Below are 17,553 nucleotides of genomic sequence, written 5' to 3'. Positions count from 1 at the left end.
AAAGGAAGAGGTTTATAATGTTGCCAAAAAGAGTAGTAAGCCTGAGGATTGGGAGGATTTTAGAATTCAGCAAACAAGGACCAAGAAATTGATAAAGAAATGGAAAATAGAATACGAGAGCAAACTCGCGAGAGACATAAAAACAGACTGTAAAAGCTTCTATAGGTATGCAAAAAGGAAAAGATTAGTGAAAGTAAATGTGGGTCCCTCACAGGTGGAGACAGGAGAAATTATAATGGGGAATAAGGAAATGGCAGAGAAATTAAACAAATATTTCTTTAAAACAAATACCATGGAAGAAGACGCAAAAACCTTCCCAGAAATAGTGGAGAACCAAGGGAATGAGGAACTGAAAGAAATTAGTATTAGCAAAAAGATAGCACTGGAGAAATTAATGGGACCGAAAGCCAATAAATCCCCTGGACCTGATGGCCCACATCCTAGGGTTTTGAAAGAGGTGGCTATAGAGATAGTGGATGCATTGGTTGTCATTTTCCAAAATTCCATAGATTCTAGAACGGTTCCCATGGATTGGAAGGTAGCAAATGTAACCCCGCTATTTAAGAAAGGAGGGAGAGAGAAAACGGGGAACCGCAGACCAGTTAGCCTGACATCAGTAGTAGGGAAAATGCTGGAATCTATTATTAAGGACGTGGTGACAGGGCACTTGGAAAATAATAATAGGATTGGGCAGAGTCAACACAGCTTTATGAAAGGGAAATCGTGTTCGATAAATCTGTTCGAGTTTTTTGAGGTTGTAACTAGCAGAATAGATAAGGGGGAACTAGTGGATGTGGAGCATTTGGATTTTCAGAAGACATTTGATAAGGTGCCACATAAAAGGTTATTAAATAAATTTAGGGCTCATGGGATTGGGGGTAATATATTGGCATGGATTGAGGATTGGTTAACGGACAGAAAACAGAGTAGGAATAAATGGGTCATTTTCAGGTTGGCAGGCTGTAACTAGTGGGGCACTGCAAGGATCAGTGCTTGGGCCTCAGCTATTCACAATCTATATGAATGATTTGGATGAGGGAACCAAATGTAATATATCCAAGTTTGCTGATGATACAAAGCTGGGTGGGAATGTAAGTTGTGAGGAGGATGCAAGAGGCTTCAAGGGGATATAGACAAGCTAAGTGAGTGGGCAAGAACATGGCAAATGGAATATAATGTGGAGAAATGTGAGGTTATCCACTTTGGTAGGAAAAATAGAAAAGCAGAATATTTTTTAAATGGTGAGAGATTGGGAAATGTTGGTGTTAAGAGGGACCTGGGTGTCCTTGTACACAAATCAGTGAAAGTTAACATGCAGGTACAGCAAGCAATTAGTAAAACAAATGGTATGTTAGCCTTTATTACAAGAGGATTTGAGTATAAGAGTAAAGACATCATACTGCAATTATATAGGGCCCTGGTGAGACCACTCCTGGAGTATTGTGTATAGTTTTGGTCTCCTTACCTAAGGAAGAATATACTTGGCATAGAGGGAGTGCAACGAAGGTTCACCAGACTGATTCCTGGGATGGTGGGAATGTCCTATGAGGGGAGATTGAGTAGACTAGGCCTATATTCTCTGGAGTTTAGAAGTATGAGGGGTGATCTCATTGAAACATACAAAATTCTTACAGGGCGTGACAGGGTAGATGCAGGAAGGATGTTCCCCTGGCTGGGGAGTCTAGAACCAGTGGTCACAGTCTCAGAATAAGGGGTCGGCCATTTAGGGCTGAGATGAGGAGAAATTTATTCACTCAGAGGGTGGTGAGTCTTTGGAATTCTCTACCCCAGAGGGCTGTGGAGGCTCAGTCATTGAGTATATTCAAGACCGAGACAATATTAAGGGAATCAAGGGATATGGGGATAGTGTAGGAAAGTGGAGTTGAGGTCGAAGACCAGCCATGATCTTATTGAATGATGGAGCAGGCTCGAGGGGGCAAATGGCCGACTCCTGCTCCTACGTCTTATGTTCTTATAAATTGGTCACTTAAACAAACAAACAGAAATAAATGGAAATTAGGCAGTCAGCATTTCGTAGCGGTTTTTTAAACTTTCTACAAACAGAATTAATTTCCCACCGAAATAACGGATCAGAGTCGATTTTAACTACCGGGGTAGAGGGGGGGGCGGCGCAGGGGGGGTTAGAGAGTGCGGCCTAGCAAACGGCTGGCCCACCAGGAAGTGGAAGTGGGGAGGCCCAGCCGACTTTAATGGCCAGGCCTCATTTACACTCAGCAAGATGTACTTACGCCTGGACCCAGTGGGAATGAAACAGGGCTAAAAGGGTTAAATTAGAACATAAGAAATAGGAGCAGGAGTAGGCAATTTGGCCCCTCGAGCCTGATCCGCCATTCAATAAGATCATGGTTGATCTGGTCTTGGCCTCAACTCCACTTTCCCGCCCGCTCCCCATACCCCTTGACTCCTTTATCGTTCAAATGTCTGTCAGTCTCCACCTTGAATATATTCAATGACTCCGCCTCCACAGCTCTCTGGGGTAGAGAATTCCAAAGATTCACGATCCTCAGAGAAGAAATTCCTCCTCATCTCCGTTTTAAATGGGTGCCCGCTTATTCTGAAACTATGCCTCCTAGCTCTAGATTCCCCCATGAGGGGAAACATCCTCCCTGCATCTACCCTGTCAAACCCCCTCAGAATCTTAATACGTTTCAAAAAGATCACCTCTCATTCTTCTAAACTCCAATGAGTATCGGCCCAACCAGCTCAACCTTTCTTCATAAGACAACCCCTTCATCTCAGGAATCAACCTCGTGAACCTTCTCTGAACTGCCTCCAATGCAAGTATATCTCTCCTTAAATAAGGAGACCAAAACTGTACGCAGTGCTCCAGGTGTGGTCTCACCAATGCCCTGTACAGCAAGACTTCCCTACTTTTATACTCTATCCCCCTTGCAATAAAGGCCAACATTCCATTTGAGGACAGGTTGCACAGACTAGACTTGTATTGGATTGAGTATAGAAGCTGAAGGGTGATTTAATTGAGGTGTTTAAGATGATTAAAGGATGTGATAGGATAGATAGAAAAACTATTTCCACTGGTAGGCGAGTCCAATACAAGGGGGCATAACCTTAAAATTAGAGCTAGGCCGTTCAGGGATGATGTCAGGAAGCACTTCTTCACACAAAGGGTAGTGGAAATCTAGAACTCGCCCCCCAAAAAGCTGTTGAGGCTTGGGATCAAATGAAAATTTGAAAAACTGAGATTGATAGATTTTGTTAGGCAAGAGTATTAAGGGTTACAGAACCAAGGTGGGTAGATGGAGTTAAGATACAAATCAACCTGATCTAACTGAATGGCAGGGCAAGCTCGAGGGGCTCAATGTCCTACTCCTGGCCCTACTCCCGACGAGGAGACCGGCGGGTGGGAGTGAGGTTTCAGGCGCCTCCGGAATCTTAAGGGAACAATCCCCAGCATAAGCTAAGTGCTCAGGACAAGGGGGGAATTCCGGTGCAGATTACGGTCGGGGGACGGGGGAGGTAAACCCGGGACAGGGGAAGTCCATGGTTTCCTTGTGGGGCCCAGTGAAGTACTGCTGCTCCTCTCTGGCCCACAAGGCAAATTAAAAAAAACAATTCTAAAAACCTACCTTGCTGGGCATCTGCTGCCGGCAGGTTTGGCGTGGCAGTGAACCCACGAGGGCTTCCCCACGCAGGCCGGGGGTCAATATTGCAGTCGCGTCTTGATGGCATCATCTACATATATAAACAACATCGCCACCAGCTTCGGGCAGTTGTCCTTGATGTATGCAATTTCAAATCGCAGTCGGCCGGATCGAGGCGGGAGGCTAACGCATTAGTTCCCCACTGCATTTTAACTGCCCCCTCTCCCGGTTTCCTGTAGGCAGGAGGAAGGTTAAAATTCCGCCATCTACTTTAGCCTGGTCAGGTACGTGCAATCACTGTCTCCTTTCTGCCAGTGCTGCTCGATAACAAATAGAATATGTGGCGAATGAGTCAATATTTTGTCACTGACTGTGTTAAGCCACAGTTGAATAATTGAAAGTATTGGCAGTGTTTCTATTAAAATTGTGAAATCGATGTTGGTAAAAATATAGCCATCAGCATCTGCCAGGACACCCAAAATCAGCACAAGAGAAGTGATGCAAAGTGCAATTAAAACAGTCCCACAAAATATTAACAATGGATAGACTGGAGTGCTGTAATCTCACCTCAGGGTTTATACAATTATAAATGACTGAAATGATAATGTCATCTGAACCACTGAATACAATTAGTATCTTATAATAATGGATATCTGGTATGCCGTGCAATATGTAATTTCAATTTATGATCCTATAGAAGTATGAAATGGCTGGGTTAATGCTGATTTGGAAAAGGAAAGAGAAAAAGTTCCCTTTCCAGTTCCAGGAATACTACTTTGAATGGTTATGTAAAAGCAGAATCAAGAGAAAGTTATTAATGGTCCAATGTACATATATTAGTTACCAAGTTTCATGTGGTCACTCAGCAGCCACTCTAGTTTGGCTACTAAATATAATAAGGTAAGGCAGTAACACAAAATGATTTTAAACACCCCGATCAAGTGTAAAAAAAAACACTCCAAATTAAGGGCAAATGGGCAAACTAGAAACCGAACCTAAAACAATTCAGTATAATTATTGCAAAGCATAAGTAGCGAGAGTAAAGAACTGTTGTATTCCTGCTGAACAATTGTACACCAGCACTAGAGTTTAAATATAAAACAAGAAAATGCGGGAAATACACAATTGGTCAGTCGGCATCTGTAGCGAGGAAGGTCACATTACGGAGTTTCTGCACTGATGAAGCATACACAGCCAAAATGTCAGAACCTGCCTTTCCTCTTTACAGGTCTATGATTGACCGGCTGTGCATTTTCAACATTTGCTGCTTTTGTTTCAGATTTCCAGCATTTGCAGTTTTGTTCGACATATTACGAGAATTCAAACATCTTTTAACAAGACTGAAGTGTCAGATATTTTTTTTTTTTGCAGTAGTTTGCTGTTCCAGAGTTTTGTTTCGTATTTTACTTTTTTTTGGAAACTGTAATTTTTGTCTGTAGGAGAGGCACACTTGAAAACATCAGGATGGATACTCTGAGCTGATGATATTAAGTGTTTAAAGGCACCAATTCTCTAGTTATTGCATATGGTGACATAGGTCAACCTGCCCCTGATTGAGCCTGTGCCTACGTTTACTGTACATCCCAGAATACATTAGTCCTTATAGCTCGCAGCACACAAAAGAGCACAAGACTTGCTTTAGAATGAGCTTGGGCCAATAAAGCAGCCTGGCTGGCCTGGGCTATTCAGTCTGTTGGTGCGTGATGTGTAACAGTACAAAGAATACAATCAGAAACCACAGTCTATTAAGGAAACAGAAAAGAAAATGCTTACTTTTGAAAGTCGCTTGTGAGACTAGCAGAGACAGAGCATGCACAGAAGAGAACAAAGAAATCACAACATAAAATTGGTTGAAATGTTAAGAAAAAAAAACACTTAGAAATTGAACTTCAAGCCAAGATGTTAGTGGATTAAAATGTCAAAAAACAGTATTGCTTCCATTAACTAACTGAGCCCGTGGGAATCATTATTTTGAGCTATGCTGGGTGCAGTACATCATATTCATGTGAAACATGCTATACTTATAAAATCGATTGCTAAGATATTTACATTATTGCTGGACACTCAATCCCGAGACCCCATTTTTGCCTCGTGCTACTAGCTAACTAAACACTAGAAACGATCAGGCGTTGCCTTTATGTGCAAAATGGTTATTTTCCCTGCAGGAGTGGGGGTGTAAGAATGTCTATTTACATTGTATGCAGGTGAATCGCAGCTCAGTACAAACTACAGTACTGCTCTGTGTGGCTGTGGGCGCAAACAGAGCAGGTTGATTTTTTGTTGCTGCCTCCTGGGGCACTCCTGCTATTGTGGACATTTTTTTACTAAACAGATTAAAATAACAAATGTTTGGAAGGGGTCCAAGTGCGGGCTAGATTTATCATCACTGCCCAGCATCAACAGCATCTGTGTCACTGCAGCAGCACTTGTGTTTTACGCAAGTTATAAGAAATAAGATTTCATGTGAGCGGACAGTAATTAACCAGTGGGCACATAATCCTAGATCATAAAATAATTGCGGAAATGATGGAGCGTAACCTGTGGAAAACATGGCCCTTTGGAACGAAGCCGGTTTAATTTTGGGCGATAATGGACATTTTATACCCGAAACGTTAGCAAAAACTCTCTAAATAAAGGGCAAACTAGAAATCAAGCCTAAAACAATTGAATAAAATTATTGCAAAATATTTCAGAATCCTCCTCACGCCCTCCATGAAACAAGAGTGAGTTGGATAAATGATCGTTTGGCATTTAGTCAGAAATGTGTGGGAACATGTAAATACAAGTAAATCACACAGCATCAGAAATTCTTCATTTGCGAATTATAAGTTTTCCTTCAATCAGCTCTCTTGAAGCCTCAAAATTTAAGGGGCTAATTTTAACTGAAGTCGCCAATATTGGGCGGGATGCAAAATCAGTGTTCCAGCTGATCCGTTGGTTTTCCAATGACTTCAGTGGAGAGTAAAATTGGGCGGAGTGCAAAACTCAATCCCATCACCTTCCCAACAGCGGGTGGGTGGGGGTGTTAGGTTAAAACTGCCCCCAAAGTCTTCAACTCTGATCCATACAAAGGATCCAGGTTTGATCTCCAGTCCGAGCTGGGTTAGCCTATCTCAGCTGGGGAGGCAGTACAGGAGCTAGACTTTGCTGCAGCTCCCCGCAAGATCACTACACAATGACCCCTACTGGAAGTCTGCTTGTGCTAATGCTGAGTAAGCACAAGATTGGACTTGACTGCGATATCAAAGCACAATCACGGTCAAAGTTTACACATGAAGAATGATCATTTGGTCAAGGTAAGGGCAAACAACTGCCTCGATAAAACCATAACCCGTGAGGGAGTCAACACCTGCGGAAGAGAAAGTGAAAGGAGAAGATTGGAAAAAAATCTTTCCTTCTGTTTATTACTCGTATTTTGGGATGTTCCGAGGAGGTGAAAGGTTCTTTATAAATGCAAGCTCTTTCTTAGATACACAAATCTGCAAATTCCCACAAAACTGAGCCACTCGATTCACAACATGAATAAAGCGAATTTATACTTCAGGATTTCTGCTCAAGGCTGTTAAATATGAAGAGGTTATCACGCAGTCCAATAGAATCGCTGCTCTTAGGCTATGACCATAAATCTGTCCTATTCAGGCAGTGCATAGAATTACAAACGGCACATAAATCTTCACACTGGCTGTGAGGATCACTCATGAATGCACCATTAGGCTACTCTATCATGTCTGTAGCTAGCCCTGAACCAGCCTCCTGGATTTAATACTTCATCCCTGGTTAAATAGAAAGATAAAAGAACGTGCAATTATATAGCACCTTTCACCACCTCAGGATATCCCAAAACGCTTTACAGCCAATTAAGTAGTTTTGAAGGAAACGTGGCAGCTAATTTGCACACAGTAACTTCCCACAAACAGCAATGGATATAATGAGCAGATAATCTGTGTTTAGTGATGCTGGTTGAGGGATAAATGTGGGTCAGGACACTGGGAAAATTCCCGAGCTCTTCTGCGAATAGTGCCACGGAATCTTTTACATCCACTTGAGAGGGTAGACGGGGCCTCGTTTCATGTCTCATCATGAAATTCCACCTCAGATCAAGTCTCTGGAGCGGTGTTTGAAATATATATATCTTGATATTCTCCCCATCTCTCTTGAAAACGCTGAACCGTGCTGGGGTCTGGTTTCACAGAAGGAGTGTCAGTTCCTTGACCAGTAGCTGTGGGCAGGATCACAACCAAGCTAATGTTGTCCTCACCTGACATGCACAGGTGTGCTTTCAACATGGGTGGCCAGACTGTGATCAGTCTCAAATATTGGGGTTAATTTCCCCCTTCCCTAGTCCAGAAGCACCAAGTCCCATTGTAGCATGCCGACTGCTACCCAATCTGAGACCAGCCAACTCCACACAGATTAGGGATCGAACCCGGGACCTTCCTGTTCTGCATAGCTCATCTTCTCACTGGGGATGCGCTAAACTACATTTAAAAAAAATGTAAAACCCACCAGGGGGGGGAAAAAATGACAATACTGTCAAATTAAATTCCACACGAAAACATCCTTCCATGCAGCACTGATTCTGTGAACATCTGCTCAAAGCAGGTGATTAGTAAACCAGATTTCACTGCGTTATTCCAAGATGATGAAAGGGATGAATCATTGTTCAATATTTAATGTGACTCTATGCTCCATACCCAGCTCAAAGCATCATCACTTTTACATTCTTAAACCTGCACTGGATACTCATTCCTCCCACAGGCATCGATTTCCTCACCCCAGCACTACACTCGGTTTCATTGGAGACTATGGTATAAAGCTACAATTAACTCTCCCCACTGTTTCACTCTCTAGCAGTTAGTAAGAAGCATTTAACCCTTGTTTTTTTTTTTACAAGCCTAAACTGGTCAACAGCCTCCACAAAAAATAATGAAAATGGATTAACAGGGAAGTGTCAGAGATTAAAGCCCCAATATTAACCTAATCCACCCAGCACATATGGGGCAGATTTGACTCCGATGCCCGATTTATACTTCGCCCCATTTTTTACGTTCCACTGCAGTCAGTGGCCAGTAGAAACCATTATGGTCCTTCTGGCCGATTCCAGTACATTAACTATGATCCTCAGGTCTAATTTGGTTGATAGTTACTGCATTGAATATTGCATACACAGTTTGTTCTGCCTATTCCACTCGATACACAAAGGAATGTAGCTTTTATTTCCTGCCACAGGTGGAGACGCAACGAATTTTTATTTCGTAACGGCCTTGCATAAGCTGGTGTACAAGCAACTGGAATGTGGAACTGGTTATGAAGTAAGTACAAATTTCCCTATGACGAGACTTTCAGCATCTCAATCCCATTACAGAGATTGTAGAGAACAATACAATAGCAAAATACTGCAGATGCTGGAAATCTGAACTAACAACAGAAAATGCTGGAAATACTCAGCAGGCCAGGCAGCATCCGTGGAGAGAGAAACAGAGTTAACGGGGTCAATTTTCCTGGAGCCGTCAGGCGGGGTTTCAGGCGTGTGGGGAGGGGGAAAATCCCGAATTCGGGGGTCCCGACACCATCCCGCCCAAAACCCCCCTCCACGCAAGTTTCAGAGGAGGCGGGTACCCGTCCTGCACTGGGACCCGCCGACCCAAGGCAGGAAGGGATTAGTGCCAATTAACTGCCTGTTAACAGGTAGTTAACAGGCAGTTTTTAGTCTAATCCCTATTTTGAGGGGTGTCGTGTGGGATTCCCGATGGCTCCAAACCACGCCAGGTTAGAACAGGCGTACCGTCGGGTTGAAGGACTTGGAGGGGTCGCGATATCGGTGTTCAGGTGAGTGATGGGCGCATGAGTGCAAAGGTAAGTGTGTTTGGTGTGTCTAAAGTAGTTTAAATTACCTGTACTTACCTTAACAGCCTTTCTTCCTCTGGGTGTCGGGAGCCCATCACTCAGCCGGAACTGAAAGCTGAATGGCTGCGATCTGTCAAAAGTAACAGCCTTCAGCTTTGAGTGCTGCTGAGAGTTCTAACTGAGTCTGTGTAGAAGGACTCAGGTTAGAACTCAGACTGTCAGTGTTTGACAGCTTCAAACAGCTGTGAAACACTGATATTTCATCTGTCAGGACGCCCTGACAGATGAAATTTTAGTCTGTGACGTCACCTGTTGCTGGGTGGCCCTTAATTGGCCTGCTGAGCCCGCTGGGCGGGCTCAACAAGGTCAATCAAGGGAAAATCGCATGGATTGACCGAACATCGATGTAGGCGGGACTAAAACCCGAAAGTTGTAGTCCCGCCTCCTTCCCGACAGCTTAATGAAAATCAACCCCAACGTTTCAGGTCTGGGACCCTTCATCAGAACTGGAAAAAGCTGGAGATGTAACAGATAGTAAGCAGGTGCAGAGACACGGGGGAGGGGGGTTAGGAGGGGAGGAAGGAATTGAAAGAACATATTGTGCTTATGTAAGAGGCAGGAAAGATTTGGGGTCGATCTTCCTGAAGCTGTCGGGAAGAAGGTAGGACTACAACTTTCGGGGTTTAGGCCCACCTACATCGACGTCCGGCCAATCCACACGATTTCCTCTTGATTGACCTTGTTGAGCCCGCCCAGCGGGCTCAGCAGGCAAATGAAGGGCCACCCGGCAACAGGTGACATCACAGACTGCAATTTCATCTGTCAAGAGTTCTTGACAGGTGAAATATCAGTTTTCACAGCTGTTTGAATCTGTGAAACACTGACTGTCTGAGTTCTAACATGAGTCCTTCTGCACAGACTCAGTTAGAACTCTCAGCAGCACTCAAAGCTGAAGGCTGTCACTTTTCACAGATCGCAGCCATTCAGCTTTAAGTGCCGGCTGAGTGATGGGCTCCCGACGGCTACAGGAAGAAAGGCTGTTAAGGTAAGTACAGGTAAGTAAAAGTTCTTTACACACTTTAGACACACCAAACACACTTACCTTTGCACTCATGCACCCATCACTCACCTGAGCACCGACATCGCGACCCCTCCAACTCCTTCAACCCGACAGCCCGCCTGCTCTAACCTGGCGTGGTTTGGCGCCGTCGGGAATCCCACACGAAACCCCTCAAAATAGGGATTAGGCTAAAAACTGCCCGTTAACTACCTGTTAACAGGCAGTTAATTGGCACTAATCCCTTCCCGCCTGGTTTCGGCGGGTCCCAGTGCGGGGCGGGTACCCGCCGCCCCTGAAACTTGCGTGGGGCGGGGTTTTGGGCAGGATGGTGTCGGGACCCCCAAAGTTGGGATTTCCCCCTCCCCCCAACACACCTGAAACCCCGCCGGGCGGCTCCAGGAAAATCGACCCCAAAATGTTGCAAATAGGAATGGCAAAAATCATACAGCATGAAAAATGGGGGCAGGGATTATTAGCTGAAATTGTTGAACTCGATATTGAGTCTGGAAGGCTATAAAGTGACTAATTGAAAGATGAGGTGCTGTTCCTCGAGCTTACGTTAAGCTTCATTGGAACAATGTAATAGGCCGAGGCCAGAGAGATCAGAGTGGGAATGGAGCGGTGAATTAAAGTGACAGGCGAGCGGAAGCTCGGGGTCACCCTTACGGACTGAACGGAGGTGTTCCGCAAAGCGGTCGCTCAATCTGCGTTTGGTCTCCCCAACGTAGAGGAGACCACATCGTGAGCAGCGAATACAGTATATTAAATTGCAAGAAGTACAAGTAAATCGTTGTTTCACCTGAAAGGGGTATTTGGGGCTCTGGACAGTGGGAAGGGAGGAGGTAAAAGGGCACGTGTTGCATCTCCTGCGCTTGCACGGGAAGGTGCCAGGCGAAGGAGAGGGGCTGTTAGGGGTGATAGAGGAGTGGAACAGGGTGTCGCAGAGGGAGCGGTCCCTTCGGAATGATGAAAGGGGAGGTGAGGGGAAGATGTGTTTTGTGGTGGGATCACGTTGGAGATGGCAGAAATGGCAGAGGATGATCTGTTGAATGTGGAGGCTGGTGGGGTGAAAGGTGAGGACAAGGGGAACCCTATCGTGGTTCTGGGAGGGAGGGGAAGGGGTGAGAGCAGAAGTGCGGGAAATGGAACGAACACGGTCAAGGGCCATGTCAGCCACAGTAGAGGGGAATCTTTGGTCGAGGAAAAAGGAAGACATGTCGGAAGCACTGGTATGGAAGGTGGCATCGTCAGAACAGACGTGGCGGCGACGGAGAAATTGGGAGAATGGAAGAGAGTCCTTACAGGAAGCGGGGTGGGAGGAAGTGTAGTCCAGGTAGCTGTGAGTGTCAGTGGGCTTGTAGTGGATGTTTGTTGAAAGCCAATCACCAGAAATGGAGACGGAGAAGTCAAGGAAGGGAAGGGAAGAATCGGAGATGGACCATGTGAAGGTGAGGGAAGGGAGGAAATTGGAAGTAAAGTGAATGAACTTATCTAGTTCAGGGCGAGAGCAGGAAAAGGCACCGATACAGTCATCGATGTACCGGAAAAAGAGGTGAGGGAGGGGACCCGAGTAGGACTGGAACAAAGAATGTTCCACATATCCCACGAAAAGGCAGGCAAAACTAGGACCCATGCGGGTTCCCACAGCAACATTTTTAATTTGGAGGAAGTGAGTGGAGTCAAAGGAGAAGTTGTTCAATGTGAGAACAAGTTCAGCCAGGCGGAGGAGGGTGGTGGTGGATGGGGACTGGTCGGGCCTCTGTTCAAGGAAGAAGTGGAGCGCCCTCAGGCTGTCCTGGTGGGTGATGGAGGTGTAGAGGGATTGTACGTCCATGGTGAAAAGGAGACGGTTGGGGCCAGGAAACTGGAAACTGTTAAAGTGACGGAGGGCGTCGGAAGAGTCGCGAATGTAGGTGGGAAGAGACTGGACAAGGGGAGAAAAGAGAGTCGAGCTAGGAAGAGATAAGTTCCGTGGGGCAAGAACAGGCTGAAACGATGGGTCTACCAGGGCAGTCCTGTTTGTGGATCTTGGGAAGGAGGTTGAAGCGGGCTGTGCGGGGTTGGGGGACTATGAGGTTGGCAGCCATGGAGGGAAGATCTCCAGAGGAGAGGAGGTCAGTGACAGTCTTGGAAACAATGGCTTGATGTTCGGTAGTGGGGTCATGGTCCAGGTGGAGGTAGGAGGAGGTGTTGGAGAGTTGGCGTTCAGCTTCCGCACGGTAGAGGTCAATTCGTCAAACAACAACAGCACCACCCTTATCAGCAGGTTTAATGATAATGTTAGGGTTGGATCGGAGAGAACGGAGTGCTGCAAGTCCAGAGGGAGGCAGGTTGGAGTGAGAGAGGGGAGCAGAGAAATTGAGACGGCCGATGTCACGTCGGCAGTTAGCAATGAAAAGATCCAGAGAGGGTGAGAGGCCAGAGGGAGGGGTCCAAGTAGAACCAGAATTTAGAAAGCGGAAGAAAGGGTCAGCTGTGCAGGGGGGGTGGGGGAAGACACCTGGCCAAAGAAGTGGGCACGGAGACGAAGGCGACGGAAAAAGAGCTCAGCATCGTGCCGAGCTCGAAATTCATTGAGATGGGGACGTAAGGGGATGAAGCTCAGGCCTTTGCTGAGGACTGATTATTTGGGGTCAGATAGGGGAAGGTCAGAGGGGATAGTGAAAACACGGCAGGGGATGAGATTGGAAGAAGGGATGGGATCAGAGCAAAGTGACGGGGAAGAAGGTTCCGGAGGAGCGTTGGTGTCCAAGAATCACCCCTCAATCACCCCTAACAGCCCTTCTCCTTCGCCTGGCACCTTCCCGTGCAAACGCAGGAGATGCAACACATGCTCTTTTACCTCCTCCCTTCCCACTGTCCAGGGCCCCAAACACCCCTTCCAGGTGAAACAGCAATTTAGTTGTACTTCTTGCAATTTAATATACTGTATTCGCTGCTCACGATGCGGTCTCCTCTACATTGAGGAGACCAAACGCAAATTGGGCGACCGCTTTGCGGAACACCTCCGTTCAGTCCGTAAGGGTGACCCTGAGCTTCCGGTCGCCTGTCACTTTAATTCTCCGCTTCACTCCCACTCTGATCTCTCTGTCCTCGGTCTATTACATTGTTCCAATGAAGCTCAACATAAGCTCGAGGAACAGCACCTCATCTTTCGATTAGGCACTTTACAGCCTTCTGGACTCAACATTGAGTTCAACAATTTCAGATAATAATCCCTGCCCCCATTTTTCATGCTGTATGATTTTGCCATTCCCATTTGCAACATTTTATCTTTCCTGCCTCTTACATAAGCACAATATGTTCTTTCAATTCCTTCCTCCCCTCCTAAACCGCACCCACCCCCCACCGTCTCTGCACCTGCTTAATATCTGTCACATCTCCAGCTTTTTCCAGTTCTGATGAAGGGTCCCAGACCTGAAACGTTAACTCTGTTTCTCTCTCCACGGATGCTGCCTGGCCTGCTGAGTATTTCCAGCATTTTCTGCTGTTACTGTAGAGTACAATAGTACTTCGGCACACTGCCACAGAATATTTAAATGAAGATTTTTACATCGAGATTCTGAATCAGCTAAACCATTCGGGAAAGCAGAGCAGAGACTATTTACTTCTCGACAAGGAGGGAGAAGAATTAAATTACCCTAATTTACTCTTGTATATAAACAGGCTAAGTGAGTGGGCAAGAACATGTCAAATGGAATATAATGTGCAGAAATGTGAATTTATCCACTTTGGTTGGAAAAATAGAAAAGCGAGTATTTTTTGAATGGTGAGAGAGAGATTGGGAAATGTTGGTGTTCAGAGGGACCTGGGTGTCCTTGTACATGAATCACTGAAAGTTAACATGCAGGTACAGCAAGCACTTAGGAAAGCAAATGGTATGTTGGCCTTTATTACAAGAGGATTTGAGTATAAGAGTAAAGACGTCTTACTGCAATTATATAGAGCCCTGGTGAGACCACACCTGGAGTATGGTGTACAGTTTTGGTCTCCTTACCTAAGGAAGGATATACTTGCCATAAAGGGAGTGCAATGAAGGTTCACCAGACTGATTCCTGGGATGGGGGGATTGTCCTATGAGGAGACTAGACCTATATTCTCTAGAGTTTAGAAGAATGAGAGGTGATCTCATTGAAACATACAAAATTCTTACAGGGGGCGACAGGGTAGATGCAGGGAGAATGTTTCCCCTGGCTGGGGAGTCGAGAACCAGGGGTCACAGTCTCAGAATAAGGGGTCGGCCATTTAGGACAAGATGAGGAGAAATTTCTTCAGAGGGCGGTGAATCTTTGGAATTCTCTACCCCAGGGAGCTGTGGAGGCTCAGTCGTTGAGTATATTCAAGACAGAGAGCGATGGATTTTTGGATATTAAGGGAATCAAGCGATATGGAGATCGGGCGGGAAAGTGGAGATGAGGTAGAAGATCAGCCATGATCTTATTAAATGGCGGAGCAGGCTCGAAGGGCCAACTCCTGCTCTTAATTCTTATGTTCTTAATGCCTAAACGCTTAGCTGAAGAGGCCTAGCAGAGGCCTGGGAGCAGATTTCTTGCCTGACCACTCTTCTGGAGGATGGTCACTGGTACAGGGTGCAGGTGGCAAATAAGTCGGGAGAAATACTTCAGGAAATATAAAATCTGAGAAATATGGCATAGACAAAAGGAAATCAAATTGACTGACTGTAGCCGCAAGTGACAAGATTGTCCATCAGGATTAGTTTCAAAGCTAGTCTGCAGGAAGATGAGAACTTCAAATCATTACTATCCTCTCTAGTCCATCCCCCTTTTCTCTACCCTTACTTTTTCTATAAATTTTCTTCTGCTTCCCTACAATGGTTGTGCATTTGGGAGATGGGAACAATGTTATTTTTTTTTTTTTTTTAGGTGTTTTATTGAGATTTTTAAATTATGAAAAGATTGGATGCAGCAAATTTGGATAAGATCATCAAAATGTATAGTGATAGTAGGAGTAGAGGAAATGTCCATAAATATATAACAATCTGGTTAGAAGCCATTGGTATTTTCTTCAGTAGGCCTGTCACCTTATGGAACAAGCTACCTGTGGATGTTCCTGAGAGAAAGACATTGCGGGCTGTGTGTGTTAGTTACATTTGCCTACTGATGCATTATAGGTAGCCATGATGCCCTGGAGCTGCCTCGATTGTCTTATAGGGCAGGGATGTCCACTATAAACTATGGGTAGTGAAATTACAAACCTTTTTGTTACAAACACATTTACGGTTTCGCGCATCTACTGCACAATTAGGAAGCAAAGCAGAACTATGAAATTAAATCATCAAGAAATATAAAAAGTAGTAAAGTATTTTAAGAAACATAAGTAACAGAAGAAAAATCAGTATAGGGACAGGACCACCAAGGGATGCACAAGATAAACTCACAGGTAATGACAGCGTGTGGAGCATGAACACTGGCATGGACCTGACCTTAATAACAGTACTAGCAGTTAAGGAGTGTGCTGCCTCGTACAGTCTGATGGATAAGGTGTGCATTGTTGGACCAGTATCAACATTCAGAAAGGTGATTTCTCACCCAGTGGAAAATTTATGTTTGGAAGATTGGCTGAAAAATGCAACTGGGTCAATTTTTAATGTGAAAATTGCACTGGTTCAGAAGTGCCGCCATTGAGTAAACTCATGTGGGATGTCCACAGACCAGTCCATGGTGATCAGAGTATAAATGTGAAGAAATTAATGTTTATCCAGATTGCACTGCACCCTGATGCTCCTATGCTTGCAATAGAGTGGTAGGATGCAGTTTCCCACTGCAATACTCATGAGTTTACAATCTTATCTGCGTTATTGAACGTGGAGCCCAGTAGGTTCTCTTAATGGAGGGGAAATGGGAGAGCAATGCAACTTTCACAACTGGGTCACAAAGAAACTTGTCTGCATATTCAATTAGGTTATTTGTGCTATACCACCATTCCCTAAGAATGGAGAAATTTGCTTATAAAGTGAGGAAGGGTTGGAGTTTTTTTTAAATGTAAATATATAACTTGAACTAAGAGACATTTGACACACTGGCCCCAATTTTAACTCCAGGTGGATTCCCCGTTCAGGCCTGAGTTAAAATGACAGTCGGGCCTCTATGATGTCATTGGGCCACAACATGCATATGTAAAGAAGGACCCTGTTGGCTCCGGGCTCGTGTCCTTGCTGCCTGCTCAGGAGAGCAAGTTAAAATTGCAGATGTTGCCATCATGGTGGCTTTCGGACAGTTAAAAGCCAGGGCAACTTTATCTGCTCACCCGCCAGGTTTCTGCTGAGCGAGTAGGGTTAAAATTGCCCCCAATTTACTAAAACACATTAAAAGTTCAAATTTTAAAAAAAAGTGTATCATTATCAAATTTGTATAACTAAAGACAAAATGATCAAGTGGTTGGCCTGCCCTCCAACTCCAGTTTTCTCCCCATCTCTCTTAAGAGTCCAACTTGTGTTGGGGTACGATTCCATAAATAACTTGCCCAAGAAATAATTCTTTGTGTGAGCCAAGCAGCAAGTGTCAGTAGGCTACTTAACTGTGAAGTGCATTACAGCTAAACTCAATCCACTCCTCACTAGACATCCACATACATGCACTTTCCAGTGAGAGTCAGATAGTGGTCAGGAGTGGGTATGTTGGCTGACTTTCCCCTCCCTAGCCCAGGGGTTCTGAAGTAAATTTTAACCCACGTACTGTCGGCCCGTCTGAGAGCAGTTAACTTAGTACAAACCAGAGATCCAGCCTGGGACTTTTCCCTCTCTGCGTGGTTCAGCCAGCCTTTACACATCCTCATTGAGTCCGAATAAGTGAGCCATTGGGCGAGCCCACGTACCCAAGCCTCGAAACCACAAGAATTTGGGTGTGGTCCATGATATACAAATCACTGTAAATTACTATAAGTTAGCAACGTGAAAACTTATTTTGGTCAAGTACAAATATTAGCAAAATAAATTGAGTTTTCACAAGAACACAAGTACAGCACCCAAGGGAACATCTTTGAACAAAATAACACTAGCTACTC

General features: G+C 45.0%; 1 protein-coding gene across 23 annotated transcripts in view; it reads right to left on the bottom strand.

Annotated features, from left to right (window-relative positions):
- Positions 1-17,553, bottom strand: part of gramd1ba (GRAM domain containing 1Ba) — a 458,121-nt gene that overhangs the window by 145,388 nt on the left and 295,180 nt on the right. For 14 of the 23 annotated variants that reach the window (XM_085968003.1, XM_085968011.1, XM_085968005.1 and 11 more), the window contains one exon: positions 5,397-5,417. The exons of 6 other annotated variants lie outside the window; for them this stretch is intronic. In XM_085968003.1, coding sequence (XP_085824129.1) covers positions 5,397-5,417 — 21 coding nt within the window. Of the gene's footprint in view, positions 1-3,608; positions 3,857-5,396; positions 5,418-17,262; positions 17,415-17,553 lie in introns of those variants that run through there. 3 more of the 23 variants (XM_085968024.1, XM_085968026.1, XM_085968025.1) reach the window with 2 other exon arrangements.

Source organism: Somniosus microcephalus, chromosome 26 (genome assembly GCF_052327205.1).
Source record: "Somniosus microcephalus isolate GS21.2 chromosome 26, FLI_Smic_1.0, whole genome shotgun sequence".
Lineage (NCBI taxonomy): Eukaryota > Metazoa > Chordata > Chondrichthyes > Squaliformes > Somniosidae > Somniosus > Somniosus microcephalus.
The sequence above is the reverse complement of the archived record's forward strand: the minus strand, read 5'-3'. Positions and strand labels throughout refer to the sequence as shown.